We start from the raw sequence: 25,476 nt of genomic DNA on the forward strand, positions 1-25,476 counted from the left end.
ATTACAAAAACTGACCCCATTTTAGGTGGATATGGGAAAGGGAGTCAGCAAAAAGCTGCATTAAAAATAAACAAAGGGTAAGCTACATTTTTGCCCTTATAGATTCATAAGTGTTTCACTTTTATATCTATAGTTTAAAACTTTTTAATATAACCCCTATAGTTCTCCAGAAAGTTTCAATTTCCCCCTTACCATTAACTAACAAACAAAAAAGCTGTTTTTCTTCTTCTTCTTTTTCTCATTGTTTTTCTTACTTTTCTCTCGAATTCACATTTATGCTGTAAAAATTAAAAATTAAAAAACTCAAAATTAAATTTTAAAAACAGATTATTTATTTAATACTAAACTTTTATAATATCACTCTTGATAAAGTCAATTTAATAGGTTGATCAAGAAAACTCCTTACTTGAATTAAGTATTAAATTGAACTAGAAATTTTTTTTTGATAAAGTAAAATCTAATTAGCTCGATTAGATTAATTATATAATTAAGCCAATCTTAACTAAATCAACTTCAATAAAAAAATATTTAAGAATAAAATAACACTATTTTAAATAAAAATAATTGACTCTGTAACCTATGAGAGAATTAATCCTGCTCCAAGCATTTTTCTGGACTAGTCCCAAGCCGGGTCTGTCAACTATGTAGAACTGTAGAAGGCTACGAGAATATATATATATATATATTATAATTGAAAAAATGATAAATCATAAGTGTAGAAGTGAAACATTGGTGAACTTATAGGGACAAAGTTGAAAAACAAAATTAATAACCGTATATATAATAAGTTGGAGATGGGTATGTCCATAAGATTCAGATCTGGAGAGAAAAAGAGAGAGAGAAGAAATGGCGAGAGCAGGCGGAGGAGGAGGAGGCGGAGGAGGGATAACAAACGCGGTGAACGTAGGGATAGCAGTACAAGCAGATTGGGAGAACAGAGAATTCATATCTCACATATCTCTCAACATCCGTCGTCTCTTCGATTTCCTCATCCAATTTGAGTCCACCACCAAGTCCAAATTGTCTTCTCTCAATCTCAAGCTTGATACTTTGGAGCGTCGTTTACAGCTTCTCGAACTCCAAGTTTCCACGGCCACTTCAAATCCTTCTCTTTTCACTTCCACCACTACCACCACCGCTTGATCTCTGTTTTTTTTTTTTTTTTCCATTGGGTTTCACTTACTGTAATAATCAACTACTAATTTTTTTTTTGGTGTTATTTATCAGTTTCTTGTATGTTTATTGTTCATTTTCTTCGATATTAGCTTAGGGTTGATGCCGCTGAAGATTCTGCTCGGATATTGATAAAGATGTGATCAATGCTTTGAATATGAAGCTGAAGGTGGAATTATTGGTTTCCTCTTAGGTTGTCGTCTTAAGGATCGATGATTTCCAACTCAATGACTATCCAATGTTGAAAAAGGTTGAAGCTTTATCACTAATGCTTGTGTTTTTTGCTTGATGGATTTGGATTTTGCCCTTTTTATTTATTTATTTATTCGGTCAGAATTGCTAAAAAAATATCAATTTGATACTTATAAATTATCTAGAAAAACATCAATTTGATGCATGCTCTTAAGAAAAAAGGCACCACCCCAACAGCAATGCCAAATGATTCTTTAGTTTATCCCTGTTGTCATGCATTGGTTTTGTGTCTGCTCTGGCTAGAGTTGGTGGCTGCTCCTTGTTATTTTGGTTTGTATTGGGTCTGTTTATGTCTCGTGATGTTGGTTTCAGTTCTTTTGATGTAGGATTTTCATGTTTTTGGTTTTGAATCCTCTGTTGTATCTCCGTGGTTGCTTGCCTCTTTGCTCCCAAGGTGTTTGATGAATTTCACTTGCCGGAGCTCTTTAGCAGCTAGCTCTTCCTGATTAGTATCTATGGGGTTGATTTATACGTTAGACTACTGTTTTCATTATGCTTGGGCAGTTTAGGTTGACAAGAATGCTAGTGCCACCTCCACCACTCTCCACGTTGCCGCAGCATGTACCCACTCTTTATGCCATGATCCACAATTTCATCAGTCCTTGACTCCCTTATGCAAGGTTTTGCCTGCAGGAAAGTGATTTCTTTGGTTGACATGGAAATTCAGGCAGATATGCTAGTTATACTTGATTGATATAGACAACAGAGGCACCACAGCCATCAAAGTTTTGAAAACGAGAAGTTAAGCTTGACCTAGAAGACATGCTTAGGTGCAGTTTGTTTTTGGTTTTAAAAGTATTTAAAAAAAAAAAAAAAAAAGATAAACGGACTCTTAATCAACTAAGCTATACGCATTTCGTAGCCTGTGCACGTTGTGAGTCTCTTGGCCACTTAGGATTTCAAGCAAAGCCACCCAAAAGCAAAAGACTTCACTCTTTGCAAAGCATGTTGTGTTGAGTAATACCAGAATGATGGAGTTATAAACTAGGATTCAGCCAAAGATGGTTTTTGGCTTACGTATGATACAACAAATCGATTTTTTTTAAGTTTAAATTGAATCAAACTAATTAGTTGATGCAAACAAGAATATAAGCAACTAGGAAGACAAAACATTCTATCTGTCAACAATATTTTTAGTTTTTCTACTAACGAAACCAATCTTATAGTGAGTAGAAGATTTAAAAATCTACTTCACAAATTTTATTTGAAATAAGATAACATCAGCTTGCATCCTATCAATTTCAAAATTCTCTTCAAGGTAAGGCACATTGTTCGCAATGTACTTCATTAAAAATCACCTCGAGAATCACTTCTAAATTTGTTCCCCTTATATAGACATCACAAAAAAAAAAAAATGCATTTAAATTTTCTCCTTCAACATCATCCTCATCAAAATTTGATGGTTTATTCTAATCCATAAAGAAAATAGAATCATTTTTCATTTACAACATATTTATCTTGATCAAGAAATTGTTTTATCTACTCATGCCTTTGAAATAAGTTTTTAAAATTAATCATGAATCCATGATCACTCTTCTCATCATTACCCAAGCCCCTCACATCAGCCAACTAACGAGTTAGTTTTGCAACTTTTCTCCACATATATTTATCCCTTTATTAAGAGGAATCTTCTCATCATCTTCTACATGAGCATATCCTAGTTTGCAACTTTCTTTCAATCATATGGTTATTCCAACACACAAAAAGCAAATAACCATTAGGATCGTTGGACTCTGATATCAACTTACATGGATAGAAACACAAATAAGAAAGCAAACTACATAGACAGATTTGAAGTCGAATAGATTTGTCATACAGAATCTTAATTTTATAATTTTATTGTTGAATATTTTTTTTTTAAATAGTCTGTCTCACTAAGAAGTTTACAACTCCTTAAATAAACTCAAAAACTAACTTAGACAAACTAGAAAACCTGAGAATAAAGGAAAAAACAATAGGAAAAAACAATAAAATTCCAAAACAAACTATAAAAATAAAATTATTAAACATTTTATTTCATTTCCTAAACTAAATAGAAAAACAACTAAGAAAACCAACAACTTTTCCTAAAAAAATAATCCTAATTCATCATTAGTTCAGTTAAGATTTGCATTTTTTAAAACCTAATAAGTCCAATCTAATTCATGGGTTCTTTAGTTGTGCTATTTTTATAATAGACTTTTAATTTTTAGTGGGTTTTTTCAATTTTTAGGTTTCGTTTGTTTGCAGGAAAGTAGTTTCCTTTTGGAAAGTGAATTCCTGGAAAGTGAATTCCGGGAAAGTATTTCCGATGTTTGGTAGTGTTATGGAAAATGAACTGGAAAATAATTTATTAATGAATTAATTTTTTTTTCAAGTTTATCTATTATATATAAAATATTTAATCACTTACAATTGTCATAACCCAATTTTTGACCTTTTTATTTTTATTATTTAAAAAAAAAAGATGAAAAAAAAATAAATGAAGGATTAATTAAAATTTGGGTTAAGGGCAACATGATTGGAAGTTTAAAGATTTAATTAAACTCTTGACTAGTTTAATTAATTAAATCAAGGGTTTAATTGGAGAATTGATTTAATTAAAATTTAGATTATTTTAATTAATGAAATCAAGAGTTTAATTGAAGAATTAATAAGTTTGAGGACTTAATTAAACTTTGATTTAATCAAAAACCCATTTGCATTTTAATTCACTGCTACAGTGCAAGCGAATTATAATTCACTTGACACAGTGGCGAGTGAATTATATCACTTGCTACTGTAGCAAGTGAAGGCGTGCACTGCGCACGCCAAAATGAAAGTGTTTTCCTTTTTTAACAGAAGGAAAATACTTTCCTTGAAGAACGTTATTAATTCTAGGTGGATGGAATTCAGTTTCCTTTCATTATTTTTCTTTGTCGTCGCCAAACATAGCAGGAAAGTAAATTCTAGGAATTCACTTTCCTGCAATCAAACACGGCCTTAGTTTGATTGGGTTGTTTTGATTTTAGTTTCTAAAATCAAAATTAAATTTAATCTTTATTTTAAATCTTATAATCAAAATAAAATAAAAAAACAATTTCTTAATTTCATATCAATTTTTTACTTTAATTTTGAATAATGCGGTTAATTTTCTCAATGGACCAATAAGCTACAAACAACTATCGCGATTACTTAAGGTTTTTAGCCATCTCTCTCTTCAAGGCCCAAAAATCAGGTATCCGCTTACTTCTTATTTTTTTTACTGGACTCGCTGCCGATCAATCCACCGATCTTTTTACTCAGCTACAGATTAATTGCTTATTCATTCTTGAATTAATCGTCATTCCCGATTAATTCGAGAGGAATTAAGACGCTTATTTAGATGGCGATCCTTTACCTATTAATTCCCGAATATCTTCCCGATCAAATACGGAGTAAACTCTCAGATCACGATTAATTTCCGATCTTTTGGCGATGATTCGAAATTAGTCGCCAAACAGATCCTTTTATATTCCGATTTATTGCCCGATCATCTCTTTTTCCGAGTTATTTCCGATTGTTTCCAAAACATACCGATTAATTGCCGATGTTTTATGCATTTCATTTCACCTGTTCAATTTTAGACCCCCCCCCCCCCACACACACACACCTCCAGAGAAGCACCACTGTCTCCTTCTTGAGGAGCATACTTTGAGAAGCCGAAGTCTGTCACCTTGGCATTCATGCTATGATCTACAAGGATGTTGCTTGACTTGACATCTCTATGTATAATGCAACCCCGAGCAAATGTGTGAATATATTTTTGCAACCTTTTGCCAGTATGAAATACAGTATGTTAAAAGTTTTTCTACGTAGCTTCTGCTTTCGGTATGATAAGTTAAGAGGTAATTATTTAGTAAAAATGCTGAATACCCCAATATAACTTGCCTCGAGCACCGAGAGCAATAGAGGGTTTGGTTGGCCAGGCAAGAGTTTTTCTCTACTTCTCCTGTTAAGGGACCAGTTGTTAAGAAGAGATCCATGTCAGAACAGTTTTTTTCTGGTTTAAAGTACCATAGAGGCGATCTTGTCGAGAGCCACTGGACATAAATGGATAAACGAGAATTTGTTGATCACTTTCACAACATTAACCAAGAATAGGCAACAGGTTCTCATGCCCAAAAGACATCGACAATGAATACCGGTTGTGGAGTAGACATTAAATTAAAACAAGAACCATAGTTGCAGACTTCACTGGATTGTGTCAATACAGGAATCTTCTATTTAGATATGATGAGACCAGGGAATATTGAAGAGATGTTATTTGGCAAAATCAGTGACATTAAAATTTGGTGAAAAGAGAGCAAGAAGATTATACTTCTGATATTTCTATGAGAAATGCTGAGTTGTTGTATGAATAATAGAAGATTGTGAGTGCAATGTCTTTCTCATTCACGAATTCCTGAGTTGCTCGAGCTGAAGTAGATGACAGGACCTTCACTGCCACTTCCTGCCATTTTACCAGTACATCTTACACCGGATATATTTCCTTGTGCATATTAAGAGAAGAGAAAAGGTTGCCTATATGTTTGCAACTAAGAAAACATGTACATGTACTTTCTTCCCAGCATAGGTGGTCAGCATAAAGATGGTATAGGCAGCATAACCGATGCTATTTCCAGTGTTTCCTGTGTCAACTCCGCTAAGCCAATTTCAAAACACCAGAAGCTTTTCCCTGTAGATACTTTAAATCCCCTAAGAGCCTCAGTTCAAGCTTTGAAATGTATCGATATCCATGACGATGCAAAATTAAAAGATAAAAGTTGACTGTTCGCATAGTTAATATCGAAGGATTACTGCAACAAGATAATCATACACATCCAAAAAATTCTCTATTCGTCATTGATTGATTTTATTAGGTTCTTGAATGGTAGAACCTTGGTAAGAATAATCAAGACTATCATTGGATTTTCTCTTTATTGACATGTGAAAGACCCTGAAGATCCTGGTTAAACGCTTCATCAATGTTTGAAAGATTTGTTTTTAGCTAATATGCTTTTCAGTTTTCCACCTCGTAAAAGACATGATGACAGCAAGTTAGTTTCTGGTTTAAAACAATTTTCCATGTCTCACCAAGTTTTACCCCAAGCTAATAGCCTTCTGAATTTTTTCTACTTGTCTAAATAAGAAAGCATGCCAGAAAACTATGCACTGGGCAGAAATTTATTTCAGGGGCTTCTACATAGAACCTTGCAACATTCATAAACTTTTGAGATTAGTTTCTAACAGTAGGTTGCTGGAGTTTTCTCAGCTGCTAACGGATCCAATAGAGCTGAAGATCAAGGTTGAAAATCATTAGTGGAGAGAACCATTCAACTGCTAACCTGTCTAAGTTGATTAGAGCACAAAAGCACAAGTCAAGAGCTGCTAGTTTATTGTTTCTCCAGAGGTATCAGTGCATATGATCTCAAAATGCAAGAACAAATAAACGGATATGCAGGATCTCATTTGCAATTCCAATGAAGGAACTTCTACTTCCCCTATATGATTTTCTATGACCTCTGCTTCTTTGAAAAGAATCGAAGAGCTATGTAGAAAAAAATCGTGTATAGAACAGCCCAACCCAACATCACAAGCACCTTCTCCCACCTCCAATATATGGGAGTGGTATTAATATTGAGAGATTCTAAGATGGTGGTGCCGTTGACAATTTGTCCAGCAGGGATTATTCCAAAAGGATCTGATGTCTGGTATTGGTTCATCAAAAGCCCTTCATCTGAATATGTCATAGTGGAGACCTTGTTCAGCCACTTCCAATATATGGGGGTATCATGGCTATTCATGAAGTGGAACTTTTAAGCTTAACTTGGAGGCCTTTCCAACCTCGGCTAGTAACAGATTATGCTTGTCGTAAGATAGTGCTGCATTCCGGGAAGTACGAATCAGTCCACGAATACTTACAGGAAAGCGAACAGAAGCGGGGAATCTCTAAAAGCCCTTACAGACGAAGGTATGCAGTCGCTGCCTAATATGGGAAATGTTACAATATTTTGTAGCTCATGCATTTTGTATGGTGTGACTTTCAGTTCTTGTGAGAACATTTTGGGAGGAAGGTAGAGTCAATGAAGCTGTGGAAACGGTGATGGGGACAAGGAACAAAGAGGAGTAGTTGGAGCGGCCAGTGTATACTATGCGCGAGCTTGCTGCCTTTGCTACAATGGGAGGTGACAGGATGCTATGCTAGAGATTAGGATCTCCACTTCTAGAGACTGACTGCTTTGCTCTGGACTTTTAAGTTTGCTTGGTTATGGCGTTGTTGAACCATGTGCTCTTTGGTTTCTTTTCTTCAGTAGCTTCAATGTCTGCATTTTATTTAATATCTACAGGCCACAAAACATATGTTAATAACATGCCAAGTTGAGAAAATGGAAACACTCTGTCATAAGAAGCCTTTGGAGGTTTCTCACTGGAATGATCGTGTCTTGCATTTGGTTAATGTTTCGGGATAAAAAGAACAAATACAAAGACATAGCAATGTATTTTATTGAAGAAATAAAGAGAGATATAAAATAAATATGTCCCCGTGATAGTTTAGGAGAGAATTTTGTACTTTCAAAATAAGGAGACATATCATCTCTATTTTCACTGTTACAGTCTTTTCTGTCCTGAGACATGTCCCTCTACTAATGGTAGACATATTGATGATTGCATATCTATCTTTGAACACATGAAAGCCCATTGTCTCCCAAACATTGGGACCATATACACTACGTTTGAGGACATCAAAGGATTTGATCGTAGTGCCACTACCACTATAATTTGAGTCTCTTGACCTTTTGTTTTCTTAATACAGAGTCATCTTCTGGAGCATGCATTTGATAAGATTTTGGAAGCTGGAGAAATCCCTCATCCAGTCTCTTCATTGAAATGGGATTTCAAGCCACAGCTCAATAGAATTATGATAAGGCTGTCACTCTTTTAGCACCATGGCTCATGCCTCATTTCAAATTAGTGAAAGGCAGTGGACAGATCTTTTGAGAAAAATGGTGAAAAAATCAGTCAGGATGGACTAGAGAAGCTGTTGGATGAAGCTGGCCGTTGTGGTATGGCATCAGAGGTTACAGGCTCTACTTGTTGAGATTATTGCAGTCTGGCGCATCAGGAGATTTACCCCACACCATTTCTTGCATTGAGGACACTGATGGTTCTCATTTCAATGCTAACTGACGCAACCGATCCTAAGCAAAAGGGAAGCAAAGCACAAAGAAGACAATTTTAAAAAAAAGTTTCTCAGCAACGAAAGCTTTAATTGTATTTTCTTACTGAATTTATTTTCTATTATAGCTTGTTCCTCTTAAAGGAATACAAACTTTTTACACGGTTCTAAACCGTACTCAAGGATAAATCACAATCCTAAATCAAATAAGAAAGAAAATCTAAAATATAAAATTAAGCTGAAAATCTAAAAATAAACAGAAAAATATTGAAAATTGATAAAACACCTTCCATGCTTAATTCTAGACCTTCCTAATCTTGGTTAGTTATAGTCAGAGGTTTATAGAATCTCCTAGTTAAATTTTAGCACATCCAACACTTCTCAAGAGTGATAGTATTTTCTTTTAGGCTAGTCATCTGACATAGATGTATTTGCTAGGCTATCTATATGCTTCAGTTGCAACAAATCCGCATCTGATTGATCGTAACCTCTTCCATCACTGACAGTGGGGAAATTGCAGGCAATAAGAGCTTGCATATGCTCATGCCTTATGCAAGTATGGTAGACGGAAATCTTGAGCTGGATGAGGATCCTTTTGTCAATAAAACTATCATCACTCCAGATATGTCCCTTGTTAATAACAGCAGTACCAACAGAGGAGGTGATGATCCGGACATGGCTCTAGCACTGGAAACTCTGTTAATGGCCTCTAGATGTAGCAACTAACCTGTTAGTGAAGAGGGACGTTATTGCTGATAAGGTGGAATCTGGATCTTCTACTGCTTGTTTAGAGAAGAAGCTCTCAAATATCTTATTAGAAGAGCCTGCAAAAGATGCCTAAGAGGTAGAACTTGAAATAAGAACGATGGAGGCTGATGATTTGTGTACATCTGAAATGCCCTCAGCTCAGGACATACAAGATGTTTGGAAGGTAAGCAGGAAAAGGGATGGTGTGTTCTTCCCCTTTGATGTTGAGCAGAAGCAACTCCGATTCCTGTACTGAAAAATGGAAGTTGAATTTAGACATTTTTGTTCAACAAAGATAAATCTATCGATGCTTTAGGTGCTGGAAAATTGAGAAATTAAATCACGAGTAGATTATGCTTGAGCACACATGTCGCCTTCTATCATCCTTTCTTCACTAAAAGAGCTAATAGCTTTCGCTCACTTTTGTTTTGTTGCTAAATGGCAACCCCAAGCTTATTATCGTAATTTTCAGGCTTGCTTCGGGGGTTTGATTTGGTCACTAGTCCACGTTGTTGAGTCAACTTCAAGTAACTTATTTGATCAATCCTGTTTAATCTTATTAGTCAACTTTAAAGTGATTGGTAGATTGTGTAAAAAAAATTTAAAAATAAAACGAGATTATTTTGAAAAAAAATATTTCAAGTTAACTCAATAAGTCTTAGCAAGCTCTATCTAAATTAACCAATTAGTTGATTGACGTATCAAATCATCTAATTTGATCAAATTAATATCTAAAACGGTTCAAAAACAAACCCGTACTAGATCAAGCTAATGACAGGGTTCCTGTTCCTCCCCTCCTTTCCTTTTTTTTTTTTTTTTTTTAATGGGTACAGTAAAGAATAAACAGAAAGAATAGATATGCATGAAAACTACAATTTTATCAGCATCTAACAAATCCCTAATAACATGAAACCCGCACATTGAGTGCCCTCTCAAATAATCTCAAACCTACAATATAACATTGGTATAATATTGTAGAGAGGATGATGATTAGTAGGAGTACAAGGTAAGCACCGAACAGCTTCTATGGAATCCGTTTCAGCTTGAAGAGGGACAGCCATTATCTTTCGCAAGAGAGATTCCTTCCCATATCAATCCCCCACAGCTCAGCAACCAATTTGTTGCAGAACCGATACAAGGAGAAAAGCCATAGCACCAATTTCCTAAATAATCACTGGTTACACCACCACATCCTGCACCGCCAGGGGAACTTCCGTCGACATTTAGTTTCCACCAACCATATTTGAGGAGGAGCTTCCATTTAGCATAACGATGAGAATTGATGCCCTACCCCTCCTATAATTTCTTTGTCGCGGAGGAATGGCCTCAGATCATGAAGCTGAACTAGTTTCATGGATGTTAGGGTTTCTTGATTAGGGTTTAAAAGAACACAATTTCTATTATTCAAGAAAAAAGATGAGACACGGGTAATACATTTGAGGCAGCAGGTACATATGGAACATTGAAAATTCAAACTCAGCAACATACATTCACTCTTCATTGGATTAATTAACCATCAAAAGGATATGAAGATGTTTCATCTTGCTTAGCAATCCACCTTCCTATTCCTGATTCTTTCACCAGTGTCTACTCTTTTACCACATTGTAAACTATGATGTCAAAAACCTATACTCTACTGACGAAATGATCCCTCTGCAAGGGGAATATGATTTCATGGAATAATATTGCATCTCCCGATATACAAGCTAACCACATTTACAGTTATATAGACAAAATGGCAGTTGATACAGCTGCATCAACATGATGTCAAGTCCAATGCATGTTTGGTGCCCAACGATGTAGACTTCCATCTGCAAAACATGTCATCTGCACAGGTTTAAGAGGATATCAAGAAGATTAGAGGAAGATCAGAATTTATTAAGCTATTTCCAGCTTGCCCACTGGAAAAACGAAGGGAAAAAAAGAAGGAAAGGGAAGAAAACATACGTAGACAGGAAGATTGTTATGATACTGGCAAGGCAAAACAAATATATATCATTCTTCTTAGAACTAAGCGTCTGGTGATTTCACTCTCAGGCATGAAACAAAAAGTTGGATTTAACTGATAGAAATTAGAAGTGAAATAAAATTGTCCAGTTCACAGTGCACCTCAGGCTGGTGGATGAGATTTTATCATCTTATGACAGCAGAGAGATGAGTTTACCAGGGATGACATGCTCGGTGCTTAAATGCCTTAATTGCTGCTTTGGCAAAAACTTGTGCTGCTTCTGCCTCAGCCTCTGCTTTCTCAGCTTCCCTTGCTGCTGCTTCAGCCTCTGCAATTGCAGTTTCTGCCTCTGCAACAGCAGCTGCAGCGGCTGCAGCAGCCTCCGAGGCAGTCATGCCCCTAATCTTTAATAGGTCTTGATCAACCTGAGCTTTAGTCAGGATTTTGTTCTTACTCTTCTCCAATTTTAACATTTCCTTCTGCTTCCCCTCGGGGAGGGTATGGTTTCTTCTCCCTTCAGAAACTGTTGAACTAGATGCAATCATGTACTTGTGCTTGACCTATAAATACAAACACAAAGGATGATAATAATATGAAATCTTCTTTTAAAATATTCACTACCTTTATAAGCTCAAAGCCTCAAACGCATGCCTGCCCATCATAAATCCTTTCTTCTTTATCTTCACATTACTGTTCATACTATTTTCTCTTTATACAAAGCTTTATTAATTTTCAAAGTCCATAATCTGTTAAGACCATTTTTACCAGAGCATTATCACCAAATTTCAGTGTTCTGCGTCATTGAATTCTAAGATGTCCTTGAAACACAAAACACAAGGAATTAATTTGACTCTGCAGGCAGAGGATGTTAATTCAAATCACTTCAAGATCTAATTAATTCCCATGCATGCTCGTGCACCACCTCAGAGTGATCATCACCTTAATCAATTTTCCATTTGCAGTCAAATGCTTTAGTTTTCCTCCCAATAGCTTTCTGAGGTTCATGGGCGCCCAGTATTTCTCCTACAAGTTACAAGACATCAACATCAGAATCATTTTGATCACAAATGAGCAATCTATTTATATCTGTTTGCATGTGTTGGACACACAACTTTTGGATATGCTTAGCTTGACATAGTTATGATAGTTGGAAAAAAAAAACAGAAATCTGGAGACAGACACTAACAATGTCCAGCAGTAAAGACTTATTTTCATTTTGAAACTCAACAATTGCCGCTTTACAACTGAGAGACATGAGGCCATGTACCTGTATGTACAAAGCAATTGAAGCCCTATCAGAACCACTTGGCTCCTTCAAAGTGGTAATAGCCTCTAATATTAGATTATCCAACCTACAGCCATAAAAGTAGGTTACAACAGAGTTGGTTATTAATTACACAAAACAGCAGGACAACATGGTTTCAGATACAGATTTTTTAGCCTTGAGCAACAAAGATTTTCCACCTCATCTTTATAAGCAAGTGCATGCAAATATAGCCTCATTTTCTAAATTCTCAAAGCATTTGTAGAGCATAACTATAGGTTTTGAGTTGTATTATGCTGCCATTAATCATCATTAGAATTCAATTTGCAATGCTGTCATAAAATAATATTTCACCCTTTACACTCTTCAATTAGATTTATGTGCACATATGATTTCCCAAGATAGAGATCGAAACATTTTGAAAATTCAAATTATGGAATCTGTAGACCACAACCATCAACTTAAATGGAACAAGGACAGGTTAGCTAGTAACCCATGGAGGCTTAAACTAGTTGGAGGGGACAGAAAACAGCAGAAAAGGAAACACTGACACACAAGAAGAAGATAATTGTTAAGCAAAACTGTTTCATATACCAAAGAAGAATGTCTACAGCTCTGCAGAAAGTAACAAAGAACAAAATGCATATAAATTAAAAACAGCATCGAAAAGGACAAAAAATAAATCAGCGAGCATTCAAATCTAAGATAAAGCCATGATGGACCATGACATTTTACAATGCCACGGTGAGAAAAGACGAATTGATCTTGAAGATCTCAAAAGAATAAATGTGAATACAGCAGGGAGCAGCCTCTCATTCGAACTATTTTACTTGGCTTCTATTATGCCATTTACCTCCATCTATTAACACATTTTGATTGAATAGTAGGCCCAATACTGGTATTTTTCTTCATTAACAAAGACCTGTCTATGGATTGTCAGCCACCTAACCAACGCATCTTGCCTTCACATGCTGAGAGCTGGCTAATTAACTCAGCCAGTCTTTCTATTAGAGCCCCAGACAATGCAGTAAAGCTTGTATGCAAGAAGAGTGAATGCTTTTCCCATGTAAGATCTGCTATTATGATGTGGTCAGACTTGTCAGAATGGATATGCAACTTAACTAAAAAATGGAATGATGATCAAATAATCTGTAGAGCACACAAGAATTACCCCAATAATAATATGCAAACTGTTTTTTCAAATTTCTTTTTGAGAACAAAAATAGTGGTAGGAGATAGTTCAATTCTATTATATATCTTTACAGCACCATCAGAGTCAGGACCTCATCATCCGGGTTCATGCCCATTGATGAACTTGAATATTATGAACGTTCCTGTTTTCCTACAACAATATTAACCCTACAGCTAATCCTTGATTTTTTTTTTTTTATCAGAAAAAACTGGTTAACTTGTCATTTTTCCATGCTCCAACTCCAATTACATACCATCATCAAAAATCAGAAGCTAATCCAAGCTCAGCAAAACTAGGAACTGCAAACAGCAAACATCATTTGAGTAGAACCATCTAACCTTGCAAGCAGGTCTTTCGGACCACCATTCCTCGGTGTCCCACTAGCCATTGCAAGAGGCTTAGCATCAACAACCTCTTCATTACTCTGAACCACGACACTAAGAGCCTTTCCATTCTCCTCACGTTTTGGTGTCAGTGGACTCCTTTTAAGCGCAAGCTTTGCCTTCTGCCTGGACCCCCATATAGCAGTCACATTTATATTTCTCCATTTATCCTGCCCCCAATCAAAACTCACATCATCAATATATAATAACACATCTGCCAAACAATCAAACCCTAGGTCTTCAACAACAATAAGCACCATGCCTGGCACGCCTTAGCGTGCTCCTTTCATTTAATAAATTGAAAATGTGGATACCTTGAGATCAACATTGGAACGCAAACGCAAGACGGCACTAAAGTCAGGATCCATGAGTATTGTACGCCATTTTCCAGTCCCATGCTTAAGTACTCCAGCTTTAAGGGCTGCCTCTTCTTCAGCTGTCCACTTCTGCTTGGGAGCACCCATCAACAGTAGCTATAAAATCTTCACCCCTTTTTTCAACCTTAAATATTATCAAACACCAAATAAACATAGCTAATTTTATTTTTTAAATATTATCAAGAGAATATAAGCATCAACTACAGCATCAAAATCAAAAAATTAAAATATATTGTAAATTCAATATTAATTCTTCTAATTTCAATAAAATTCGAAACAATTCAAATCGAAGAAAAATAAGCACGGATCACAAGAAAAAAAAAGCATCAAATCAGCTCGGGAATGAGAAATTGAAATCGAAACGAACAATCTGATCATCGCTTATTTTGAATAATATTTATTAAAAAAAAAAGGGAATGAATTTATTTATTGATTGATTTATATTACCTGATGAGAGGAAGCAAGGAAGAGCAGGAGACAGAGAATGTGCGAGAGAAAATGAAAAACTTAGGAGGCTATCATTTCCATTTTTCCAACTATTTCTTGATTGTTTTTAGCAGAGGAAGCCGAAGAAGAAGAAGAAGATGATGGTGATGGAGACGAAGATGAGAGTGGAATATATATATTGTGGACTTAATATGTCTCTAAATTAATAATTATAATCACTTTTTTTTATATATATATATATAACAAAAAGATATATATTACATTTATGTGCGCGCGTCAGAGCAAAGTTATAAGAAAAAAAAAAAAAACAAAACAAAATAATTTTTAGTGGAAAATATGATATAACTCGATAGCAAAATTATAAAATCATAAATAATTTTTTGAATTAATTATATATTAATAATTTCAGTTAAGAAATATATAATAGTATAATATAATTAAAATAAATAATAGAAAAGTTCTTATTTGATATTTAAAAAATAATAAAATTTAAAAGATTATTTTAAAAAAAATTATCATATATTAAAAAATATAATTTTCTCCAATTAAATTAATATATTTAAACTAAAAAAAATTTATTTCATATTATAAAAATATTATTTATATATATATATATGAATAACCTTTTAATTTCATATTTAAAAATTAAAATATTTTTTAATATTTATATAATATAATTTAATATGAGATAATAACTAATAAAAAAATAATTAATTCATACGTGTAAAATTGGGTAAGGTAAAAGAAAAATCTTTAATTACCGCCTTGCACGTGAGGTAGGACTTTAGTCTCCAGTAACACCTATACTTTCTAGACATTCTGTGGTGATAATCTGTAATTTTTATTTTATTTTTGGCCCTTTAAATTTTTTGAAATTAATTTTTCAGTAATAATTTGTTTTTTGCACTTTAACTTAAATCATCGTTTCATTTCTTCTTTGTCCTGCGCGATAGCCCCTCCGCTTGAGGTAAGACCTTTTGCATATATTTTCTAGACCTTTTGTCTCTAGTGGTTATTTGTACAATTTTATTTTATTTTGTTTTCGGCCCTTGAACTCCTGGAATTAATTTTTTTAACCTCCTGGAATTAATTTTTCAGTAATAATTTGTGTTTGGCACTTGAAATAAACCGTTGTTTCATTTCTTCTTTTTCCCGCGAAATAGTTTTGTATTGAAAAAGTATACACACTTTTCAGATGCATAATAAATTCAAATAAGAATACATAGGTAACCAATTAATCGGTTTTTTGGGAAACCTAGAATCGGTTGATTAGTTACATGGCATTTATGCTTTTTATAAACTTAAAAACTCGGTTTGATTTATTGATTTTGTATATATTAATTCTAATTTTAATAATTTTTAAATTTTTATTTAATTTTACATGTTAGATACAAGTTAACTCGTACAATTATATAATTTTATTATTTAATTTGTGATTTTAAAAATAATAAATCGGAGTTATAAAACCCGGTCTTAACAAATTAACCCAATATTTGATCAATTTGAAATTGTTTTTGGTTGAGTTTTAAATTAAATCGAGTAAAATATAATTCAATCATATTAAATTAACATATAAAAATTTTATTTAACCTTCTGTTTTAAATTTTAAAATGACTTCTATTTAACTATTATTTAAAACAAATTAAAATGATTCTATTTTAAATTTATCTAAATCAATTCAGGTCAATTAAAAATATATTTAAATTATTTTTTTTAGATATTTTTAATTTATTATATTTAAATTATAAAAAAACATTAAAAAAATATTAATTTAATATTTTTTCAAGTAAAATGTAATTTTAAAATGCAGTTTTAATTATAAATGCGAGTTGCAAATGATAATTTTAAGTACATAAAATTAGCCAAAATATTTAAAATAATATTTTTTATCATTGTATAATATTTATTTTTTTAAGAATATACCTCTCTTACTATATTTCTAAAGTTCGAATATATATAGTTACTTAACTTTGATAAAAGAAAAATAATATATAAAATACAGTTAACGGACGGGAGTGTGCTTAACTCTACACTATCAACGTGTCTTAATCTTACCATTGTTTGTTTTAATCTTTAAAATCCCTTAATTTTCATTACAAAGCTTGTAATGTTTTTTTCTCACACGCACAACAGGAGTTAGAGAAAGTAAAAAAAAAAAATTGAATTTATTTATTTTTGTTGTTTTACTGTATCTCTAGCATCAGCTTATTATATTTAAAAATATTATTCTAGAATTTGAATTTAAGAAATTTAATTTTATTTTCAAGAAAAAATCACAATTTATCTACATATAATTTTAAAACCTAATCCAGATTGACTTAGTATAAGATTCGGGTTAGTGATTGAGAGGGTTTGAGTTAATTCAATTTTTAAAAAATAAATTAAAATAAATTGTTTTCAAAAAAATAAACAGGTATTTTACCTAGATTTTTATAAGGTTGGGATTGGATTTTTGACAGTTCAAATCCCTTCCACATGTTTTTCTTGAATCCAAGTAAGCATCAACGATCCAAGCCCCATTAAATTAAATTAAAATTAAGTCCAATACTGCCTCAAGTATATTATTGCATCAGATTAGTTTTTTCAGCAGCTTCATGATCCTGATTTAAACAAATTTCAGGTGGGACTACTACATGGAGAAACAGACCGTCTTCCTAAGCATGAATAGTTGAATACGATGGTTGCTTATCAGGAAGGACCGAATACATGGCCAAGATGGATAGACTTGAATCTTTATCTCATTTGTATATTTTTTCTTGTTTCATGTTGTTAGCCAACTTGCTAGTAAGTATACTGCAGACGTGGAAATTCCCACTTGTCCTTTCCAGAGCCAGAACCTGTCTTCAGAGTTATCAGGTTTTGGTAGTTTGGCTTCTCTGTAGTTTCTTCTGCTAGACATGAGCATAAAATAACGTCTGTAAAGGAGCCTTCACTAGCAACCCTGGTGAAGACGACTACTGACAGCAAACCCTCTTCATGTGAAATCAAAAGAACAGGGCAAATATCTCTAATCTCTCTGTTAAAAGAAGAACAGACAAGAGCAGGGTGATTCTATGCTAGTAGCAACACAAGTCCAAGTGTTGTTCATCGAAGCACGTGATTCTTGAAAACTTTTGGCAGAGCAGGGTGTTACTTACACCCTTCTGATAATGCTCGTTATGCTATGAAGGTTGAAAATTATTTCTAGTTAGAGGATGATGTGATTCTTGCTGTGCTACCACCTAATTGCTGAATCATTATGCTGTAGTGACGGTTGAGGTGCTGGTAGGAGAAGGGTGATCAAAGGTAACCACAACTTAGAGAGATAATTGAATCAATGAGAGTTTGGACTGGTATTCTTAATGGATTTGAATATGTTAGCTTGAATAACTTCACAGCCATCACTCTTGTACTCACAATTATAATACCTGGCAAGTCAACCTAGTTACTCCCCAATTTGGAGCTTAGCCTAGGCTTTTTGACCAGCCAAGCCAGGTTTTATAACACTGCCCAGAACTTCAAACATTAAGGGCTAATATATAAATATATATAAGAACAGATAAATTAGGAAGCGGCTTCACAGAGAGGAAATAACCGGTCTATGAGGCCGTATTCCATCAAGCTGCAATAAAACTTTAACTGAATGCTCTATCAACACTAATTCCACTAGTATCAGGTAGCAACTTCTTTGTATAATACTTGGAATTACGGGATAGATTAATCTTCTTCCTTCTTTCCTCCGGTATCAATTGAATGGAACACTCTGAGAAGCCTCGCCTTGTGAACCTGTAAAACAAAATGCCAGGAATTATTTTCAGAGACAATGACACTCCTGCCAAAACTTGAAGTAGATGGAATAGTGACGACTACTGAATCTTAAATTTAGACAGCCTTATACACAAAGCATTTGCATTGTCTTCTCTGTTTCCCTCAAACACAGTACTTCGTACTATATACAACAAGTCAATTAATTCATAACAGGTGTTCTAAAACAAAGATATGTATTTTTTAAGAAAAAAATAATAGATTTAAACCAACAATGATGCAAACTGACTTAGTATTCATAGCTTTGAAATCGGTTGAACTTTAAATAGGCAACAAGGCATCAACAAATAGGTCCAGCACAAAAATCTGAACTAGAATACATCAAGACTCGTCTCATAATGTTAACACAAAATTACTACAGGCTTAAAGTAATTTTTTTTTCTTTTTTCTTTTTGAGACCAACACACACAACTAGCACTCATGCAACACATTAGAGGGTGGAATGTGATACAATACCAATCTGCAGTGCGAGTTGTAAGCAGGAAAAGTGTTTCCAATCCAAGGGAAGAGGCTCTCCTCTCAATGAAATCTGCAAATGTTTGACCACAATCAGTAATTTAACACAAGTGCCAAAGGCCATATGGCTTGGTAAAAATAGAAGTGAAGTGTTAATCATGTCTCCCCACAATTGTTTTTTGACAAAAAGAATAATAAATGATGGGAAATAGAACATATATGAAAAAGTTGGAATAGGACAATTTCAAAATCAGGAAAGAAATACAACAGCCAGAACTCAAAATTAAAGAACATTCCAGTTGTGCCGAACATCATCAGTAAAGGAAGTATTCCAGAAAAACCTTGAAGCGGCACACCACAAGGATGCAAGGAGCAATATCATAACACATAATAATTGTCTTGACAGGAATTGGTACTTAAGAACTTCAAAACTCCAGTCCATTCAAACACTAAATGACTGCAGAGATAGCACAAAGCCATAAACTGCAAATTTTCCTCCTAAAAACAACAAAGCATATCAGCAACAAATTCAATATCCTAACTAGAATCACCAAAAACTCATTCCCAATAGAAAATATGCTGCTCTATCTAGCCCACACAACTGAGCAATGAAAAAACAAAAGGCTATGCAGCTCTTCACTTTCACGGCACAGAAAATGGATTTTAACAAACAAAGGCTTATGATGCTTCTTAATATGTAATGAGTCAACAATGTCAATTTTAGTATTAACACTATCCAGATAAACGCCAACACACTAAACAGCACCAGGACTTTCCTTGTAAGATTTGGTTTCTATAGTAGAATGGTTTAGGGATCAATAACAATAAGAAAGAAGAGACTAGCATGAAAAGACTCCTTGACCATCCATACTCTAAAATCATGCTCTCCACAGCTTTATCTCATATTTTCTTTTTTTTATGATTAGTGTGTTACTTGTTATTTTAACCTCTAGAAGGTAATTTTGACAGACTGATTTAATTTTGAGCAGACTGTGTTCATATTACGTATATGAACAGTAACTGTTATCACATCCATCAATAAAGTGATTTGTTTAAAGTCCATATAGAGATTCACATTTGCTTCTTGCACAAATACAAGTTGTTTTATTATCAAATGAAATTATAGCAGTATTTGGTTAGAAAGAACTTATTCAACTCTTACTTAAATGCACATCATGCTAGAGAGAGAAATTTGTGTACATTTATTACCTATCATTAGAGTTATAACTTGTGTATTGTGATATGTTTTGATATTTGTATAATTGTATTCATATACAAGTAAGTTAAATAATTAAATCCATTTTCTGTAGGATCATATGATTACAATCCCATCCTGTATCTTACATTGGATTGCAATTCTGATAACCTTGAGCACAAAAAATAGCATACCAAGTAATTTATCTCCCTGCCCTTGTCCGCGGCATTCAGGAGAAACTGCAATGGCAGCAACTTCTCCACACTTTTCTTCAAAGAAAGGAAAAAGAGCAGCACACGCGATAATTTGACCTTCTCTTTCCACAACAACAAAGAAATCCAATGCTTTAAGCAGCTATGAACACAAGACAAGAGAAACATTTAGTTTTTATCCAAAGTTAAACATTATAACACCAAACAGCGGAATCAGCTCCCTTTTCCTACTTCTATCCGGCGTTAATAAGCGCATCATCATGGACGGTGTTATGGATGTGAATCTAAAGGAACAAGAGACAACCTCTCCATCAGTTCTCCGAACCAATGTGCCAGATTCTTCTAATGGCTGTATAATTTGTCTTATTCCTGCAAGATCTGTCGCTCTGGCCATCCTAGTTCCTTCGTAAAGATCACTAAGAGCAGAAAAGAAAAAAAATTAGTCAACAGATGAAATGACATAAAGTTCAATTAAGCATCAGCGAACAAATTAGCATGTCGTCATATCAATTTCAGCTACATGAGTTTGGTTTCAAATTCCTTGATACTGAAATAAGAGCTTCCAAAGAACATCCATTCCAATGTTGAGACCAGGAGACTTTTTGGCTTATATAAACCTATTTTAAAGTGCAATCAAGCCTTAACCTAAAACCAGTTATGAATTCCTATCTATGAAATAATATTTGTGCAGCTGTGCTAGATAATGATGACAGCCTGACAATTCCAGGTTCAGCTTGTCCCATACAATATAATTCCATAATTGATTCATGTGTGTCAAGTAGCTTCAGTTGATGAACACAGCAATTTATTTGATATACTATGTACATAATAAATGAAGTTGTTATTCCAGAATCAGATAGACAACAGCATATTTTATCAGCACTTTTATGCTTGGATAATGGCAGTTCATCATCTCCATTGAGAAAAAAGAAAACAGGTTCACATACAACAGGTAAATGAGGATAATGGCAACCACAAGGGTTTCAGGCCGAAGGGCGAATATAAACCAGCCAAAGGCAACAAAATACTCAATATTGCTAATCATAATTGGAGATTTTCTCTTTATCCCAATTAGCTTTTTAGTGGTCATTTCATTGAAATTTTATCAAGATTCAAATATGTTAAAATGTGAAATATCTTCTTTAACTTCAACAATTTAAAATGGTACCTTCAAAATATTGACTTTTCCCTCAACTTATTTTCTTCTTTTTTCCTTTTTTGTTCTCTTGGGAATCAACTCCAACAGATGATTTTATTCCGAAAAAGAAGTTGAGAGGGTGAAGTCAAGGGTTTTGAAGATCAGGGATTGTTTTCAAATGCTAAAGTCAAGGGTGTTTTTATGATTAGTTATTCAATGTCAACAAAATAAATAGTCATAAGACTCAATCACACAGTCCAAAAACCTAGGCACTGCAAAGACACCACCAGTCAAGCAATGTAACATTTTTGGTAATATGCCAGAATAGTATTGACAGCTCTTAATTACGAAGATGCAACATCAAAAGAGAACGACATGCATATAAGGCATCAAAATGCTTCAGAGAAAGTGTAAAAATGAAACCTCAAGTTTTAAACAAGCAAATGCATCAAGAAAACATCTACCAGTTACGAGCATGCTTGGAGTAATATAGCATGACCAATAAACAAATCAGCACTAGACATAGAATATAACTGATGAAGATAAAACTCATCAGAAAGTATTGCAAACAATCACACACCTAGCCACCATTGTACCCATTCCATCTCTTTTAAACAGTTCTAACAGCAGAACTCCGCCAATTGTGCCATCTAAAAGATGTACTCTTTGAACTCCACCCTGCAAATTAAGTATGAATCATAATTGGCAGCGTGTAATTTTTGAATGTAAGCAATTGAAGTGAAAGAAAACAACTACTACTACTGCGAGCCATTTTCTGGGAACTGAGAACCATTACATACAGAAACTACAGACTCGTGCTGAGGTACGTCAACATAATGATGGTATTAATATAGCCTTCTAGTAAGATAGAATTTAAACCATTCCCGCATGTTACCATATGATAACATGTAATGAGCATGCAAGATATGGCCCTTACTCATAACCAAGCATGCAAGATACTGCACCTGCTCATAACCATGGTAACCATAATTATTGCAACTGCTTAGCTTTAGCATTTGTAACACCATTATCATCAGTAATGACAACACTAAGAATATATGTTTTTTTCTTGAAAAGTAGGAACATTTAGAGAATCTTCTACATTAGATAATGCAATATATTGTATTTCTTCAGTCCATTATAAATGTCACACAAAGGAATCACAAGAGATATACCCTTTTCTAAGACAGCAACATGCTACCCTAACCAAACTGTGGGCAACATGTCTGTGCATAAATCAGCTCAAGTGCAATTTAGGGAGAAAAGGGAGCTTGCAGGGAGAGAAGGCTGCACCATAAAATAAGCTTGCAGAGAGCTTGCATTTTGGATTTCTAATTAATAAAGAATTAAAATGTGGTAAAAAAAGAAATGAGAATGGCCAGGCATCATTGATTTAAAACAAAGTAAGCATGTACTTACTTTGCAAACAAAAGCTGCAGCAGCCAATTCTGAAAGATAACCATTTAATCGACTTTGTCGCTCTTCACCTCCAATAGCAAAACCTTGCTCCCCAGACCATAGTCCATTTCCATTGTCAAACCCAACACCATTGTGAAAGGTTGCATTGTGCCTTCCACTGAGAGACTTCCCATTCTGTAAGGATGCATCAATTCCAACAGAATCATTGTGTTCAAGAAAAGTACGATCTTCTTCAGCAACAGCTTTGACATAATGAGCAGCTATCTCACTTTGCTTAGCCCGCTTACGAATCAACATGTCTGCTTCTTCCAGAGTCAAGAAGCGAATAAGGTGTCCGCTCTCATCCAGAATTGGACCATCTATGATGCAAATAAGCTTATCCGCCCCAATAGCCAAGGCACAAGCTGTAGCAACTTCGTATGTGCTGAGATTTATATAACCATAAACCATCATAAATCAGACTTTCAGCAAAGACAATAGTTGTAGCCAAAAGGAAACAAAAGAAATCCTGGTTATATGTTTCATACCCATATATCCTCACATCCAACTAAAACCACTATAATGATTAAGGAAAAAGGATACCCTTGAATTGTAATTTTGCCATTTATGAGCAGAGCATTTCTAGTATTAATAGACTGAAGAGGAGTTAGGTTTCATTAAAGAAAGATCCAAAGTGTCCATGAAACAATTTGATGCATATTTTCATTCAATCGGTTTTCCAACACATGATAAGAAAGAGACAGAGATTTTCAGCATACTTGCAATTTAAGACTTCTCCAGAGCTTGAATATCCCAAGTTGCTTAACACCACTATACAACCACCATCAAGCCTTTCACGCATTCGAGTAACATCTACTTTCTTGACTTCACCAGTTGCTCCAAAATCAACTCCTTCAACAACTCCTCGTCTCTGCAAAGAATCAATATAACAGATTGATTGTCAAATTCAGATTACACAAACATTTTAAGAGCAACTGAAAATCTTATACGACAACTCAAACAGTACCTTGGCTGCAAGAAAATTACCACTAGCAACACTGACACCAACATCATGCCAACGACTACTGTCACCATGTCGACGAATATTGCATATGGAAGGTCCAGGAGAAAGTTTGGTCTCTATCATGATACGAATCTTCCCCGCAGCCTCCATTGAGGCAGCCAAAGCTTCAGAATCAGTAATTCTGTATTGACCAACATACTTAGGCTCATGCCCTACAAATTTAAAAGCAAAAAAGCACCCCATTAACTAATTGCAACCTAAGCAAATTTCTGAGGGATGAAAAAACACTACCTGCGAAAAAACATGAAAAGAGTTACCTCTCTCAGACAAAAGACTGTCAATTTGGACATGAGTTCCTGGGACTAACACAAACTTAATCCCCAGGTGATGCAGAAATGCTATATCCTACAATTATCCAATTTACAAATTTCTTTCACTAACCACTTGAAAATTTCCACAAAACAAATACTCCATAAACAAAATTATAGTTAAAGTACTTGCCTTCAAAATGGAATCCAAGAAAGGACTAGAAACAGTTTCACCAGAAATAATAACAACAAAAGTACTTCCTCTATGAGCCCACAAGTAAGGCCATGCCTCACGAAACCACTTGACAAATTGCTTGTCTTCCACCGAATTATAACCCTCTTCGATACTCCCACTCCCTGTCTCCCCAAACACCTTTCGCCGCCTTGCTAACTTGCTACTCCAACCTCCCTCATTACTACTACTACTTAAAAAGGGAGAAAACCTTCTTGGTGGGTTTTTTACATGGAGATTCTTGCTGAAAAAAAAGAGCGGCTTTGCGGATAAAAATGGAAGCAAGTGGTGATTTTGTAGAGAAAGGCAGTGGCTTGAATAAGGAGTTACCATCTTCGTTTCCTTTTATTTCTTCGTTGATGTTTGAAGATGGGAGCTACAAACTGAGACGCGGACAATAAAAAATGGTGGGTTTAAGAGAGGAGAGGACGGAGGAGAGCCCACCATGGCAGGCTGAAGTTGAACGAAAGCAGATACATGTGACGGTGCCCAGCTCGCAACCGCCGCTTCCTTTGAGTGACCAAAATTTCTTCTACGCTATACCACGTGTGGCCTGATGTAAAGGACTAAAGGGAGTTGATGACATTTTATTTGGTCCCTCTACTATGAGATCTTGATTAGTTGGGTACCCTTCATTCATGATGACATTAGTAGTAATTTGATGTCTTGGATAAAAATAAGAGATCTGTCTTTGATATTTTTTTAATGACTTTTATGGAGATTTTTGTAAAAAATAGGTTATTTGTATTTGATATTTGACAGCTAAAATG

At 34.5% G+C, this 25,476-nt stretch overlaps 3 protein-coding genes across 8 annotated transcripts; 1 reads left to right on the forward strand and 2 right to left on the reverse strand.

Moving 5' to 3' along the window:
• Positions 1-802: 802 nt before the first annotated feature.
• LOC118037450 (protein BRICK 1) lies at positions 803-1,462 on the forward strand. Its single transcript, XM_035043432.2, has one exon. It carries the CDS (start codon positions 847-849, stop codon positions 1,141-1,143), a length of 297 nt encoding a protein of 98 aa, XP_034899323.1. The 5' UTR covers positions 803-846; the 3' UTR covers positions 1,144-1,462.
• A 9,315-nt stretch (positions 1,463-10,777) lies between these two features.
• LOC118037340 (telomere repeat-binding factor 2) lies at positions 10,778-15,127 on the reverse strand. Of its 5 annotated transcripts, XM_073404676.1 has the most exons (8): positions 14,940-15,126; positions 14,430-14,616; positions 14,071-14,285; positions 12,463-12,628; positions 12,216-12,299; positions 11,493-11,836; positions 11,276-11,299; positions 10,778-11,155 (listed from the first exon to the last, which is right to left on the reverse strand). In XM_073404676.1, the coding sequence occupies exons 2-8, from the start codon at positions 14,577-14,579 to the stop codon at positions 11,152-11,154; spliced, it is 987 nt and encodes a 328-aa protein (XP_073260777.1). In that variant the 5' UTR covers positions 14,580-14,616; positions 14,940-15,126; the 3' UTR covers positions 10,778-11,151. The 5 variants fall into 5 exon arrangements, with proteins under 5 accessions (XP_073260777.1, XP_073260776.1, XP_073260780.1 ...); XM_073404675.1 differs by having other exon boundaries at positions 10,778-11,299; positions 14,940-15,127; XM_073404679.1 differs by lacking the exon at positions 11,276-11,299 and having other exon boundaries at positions 10,778-11,139.
• A 3,287-nt stretch (positions 15,128-18,414) lies between these two features.
• LOC118037283 (probable amino-acid acetyltransferase NAGS2, chloroplastic) lies at positions 18,415-25,265 on the reverse strand. Of its 2 annotated transcripts, none has more exons than XM_035043218.2 (10): positions 24,668-25,264; positions 24,484-24,571; positions 24,170-24,378; positions 23,922-24,073; positions 23,164-23,587; positions 22,325-22,422; positions 20,911-21,022; positions 20,589-20,748; positions 19,200-19,272; positions 18,415-18,704 (listed from the first exon to the last, which is right to left on the reverse strand). In XM_035043218.2, the coding sequence occupies exons 1-10, from the start codon at positions 25,037-25,039 to the stop codon at positions 18,554-18,556; spliced, it is 1,839 nt and encodes a 612-aa protein (XP_034899109.1). In that variant the 5' UTR covers positions 25,040-25,264; the 3' UTR covers positions 18,415-18,553. The 2 variants fall into 2 exon arrangements, 1 of the variants encoding a protein (XP_034899109.1); XR_012167910.1 differs by lacking the exon at positions 18,415-18,704 and adding an exon at positions 19,556-19,697 and having other exon boundaries at positions 19,216-19,272; positions 24,668-25,265.
• Between the last annotated feature and the right edge of the window lie 211 nt (positions 25,266-25,476).

The sequence above is a fragment of the Populus alba genome, chromosome 14, assembly GCF_005239225.2.
Source record: "Populus alba chromosome 14, ASM523922v2, whole genome shotgun sequence".
Taxonomy (NCBI): domain Eukaryota; kingdom Viridiplantae; phylum Streptophyta; class Magnoliopsida; order Malpighiales; family Salicaceae; genus Populus; species Populus alba.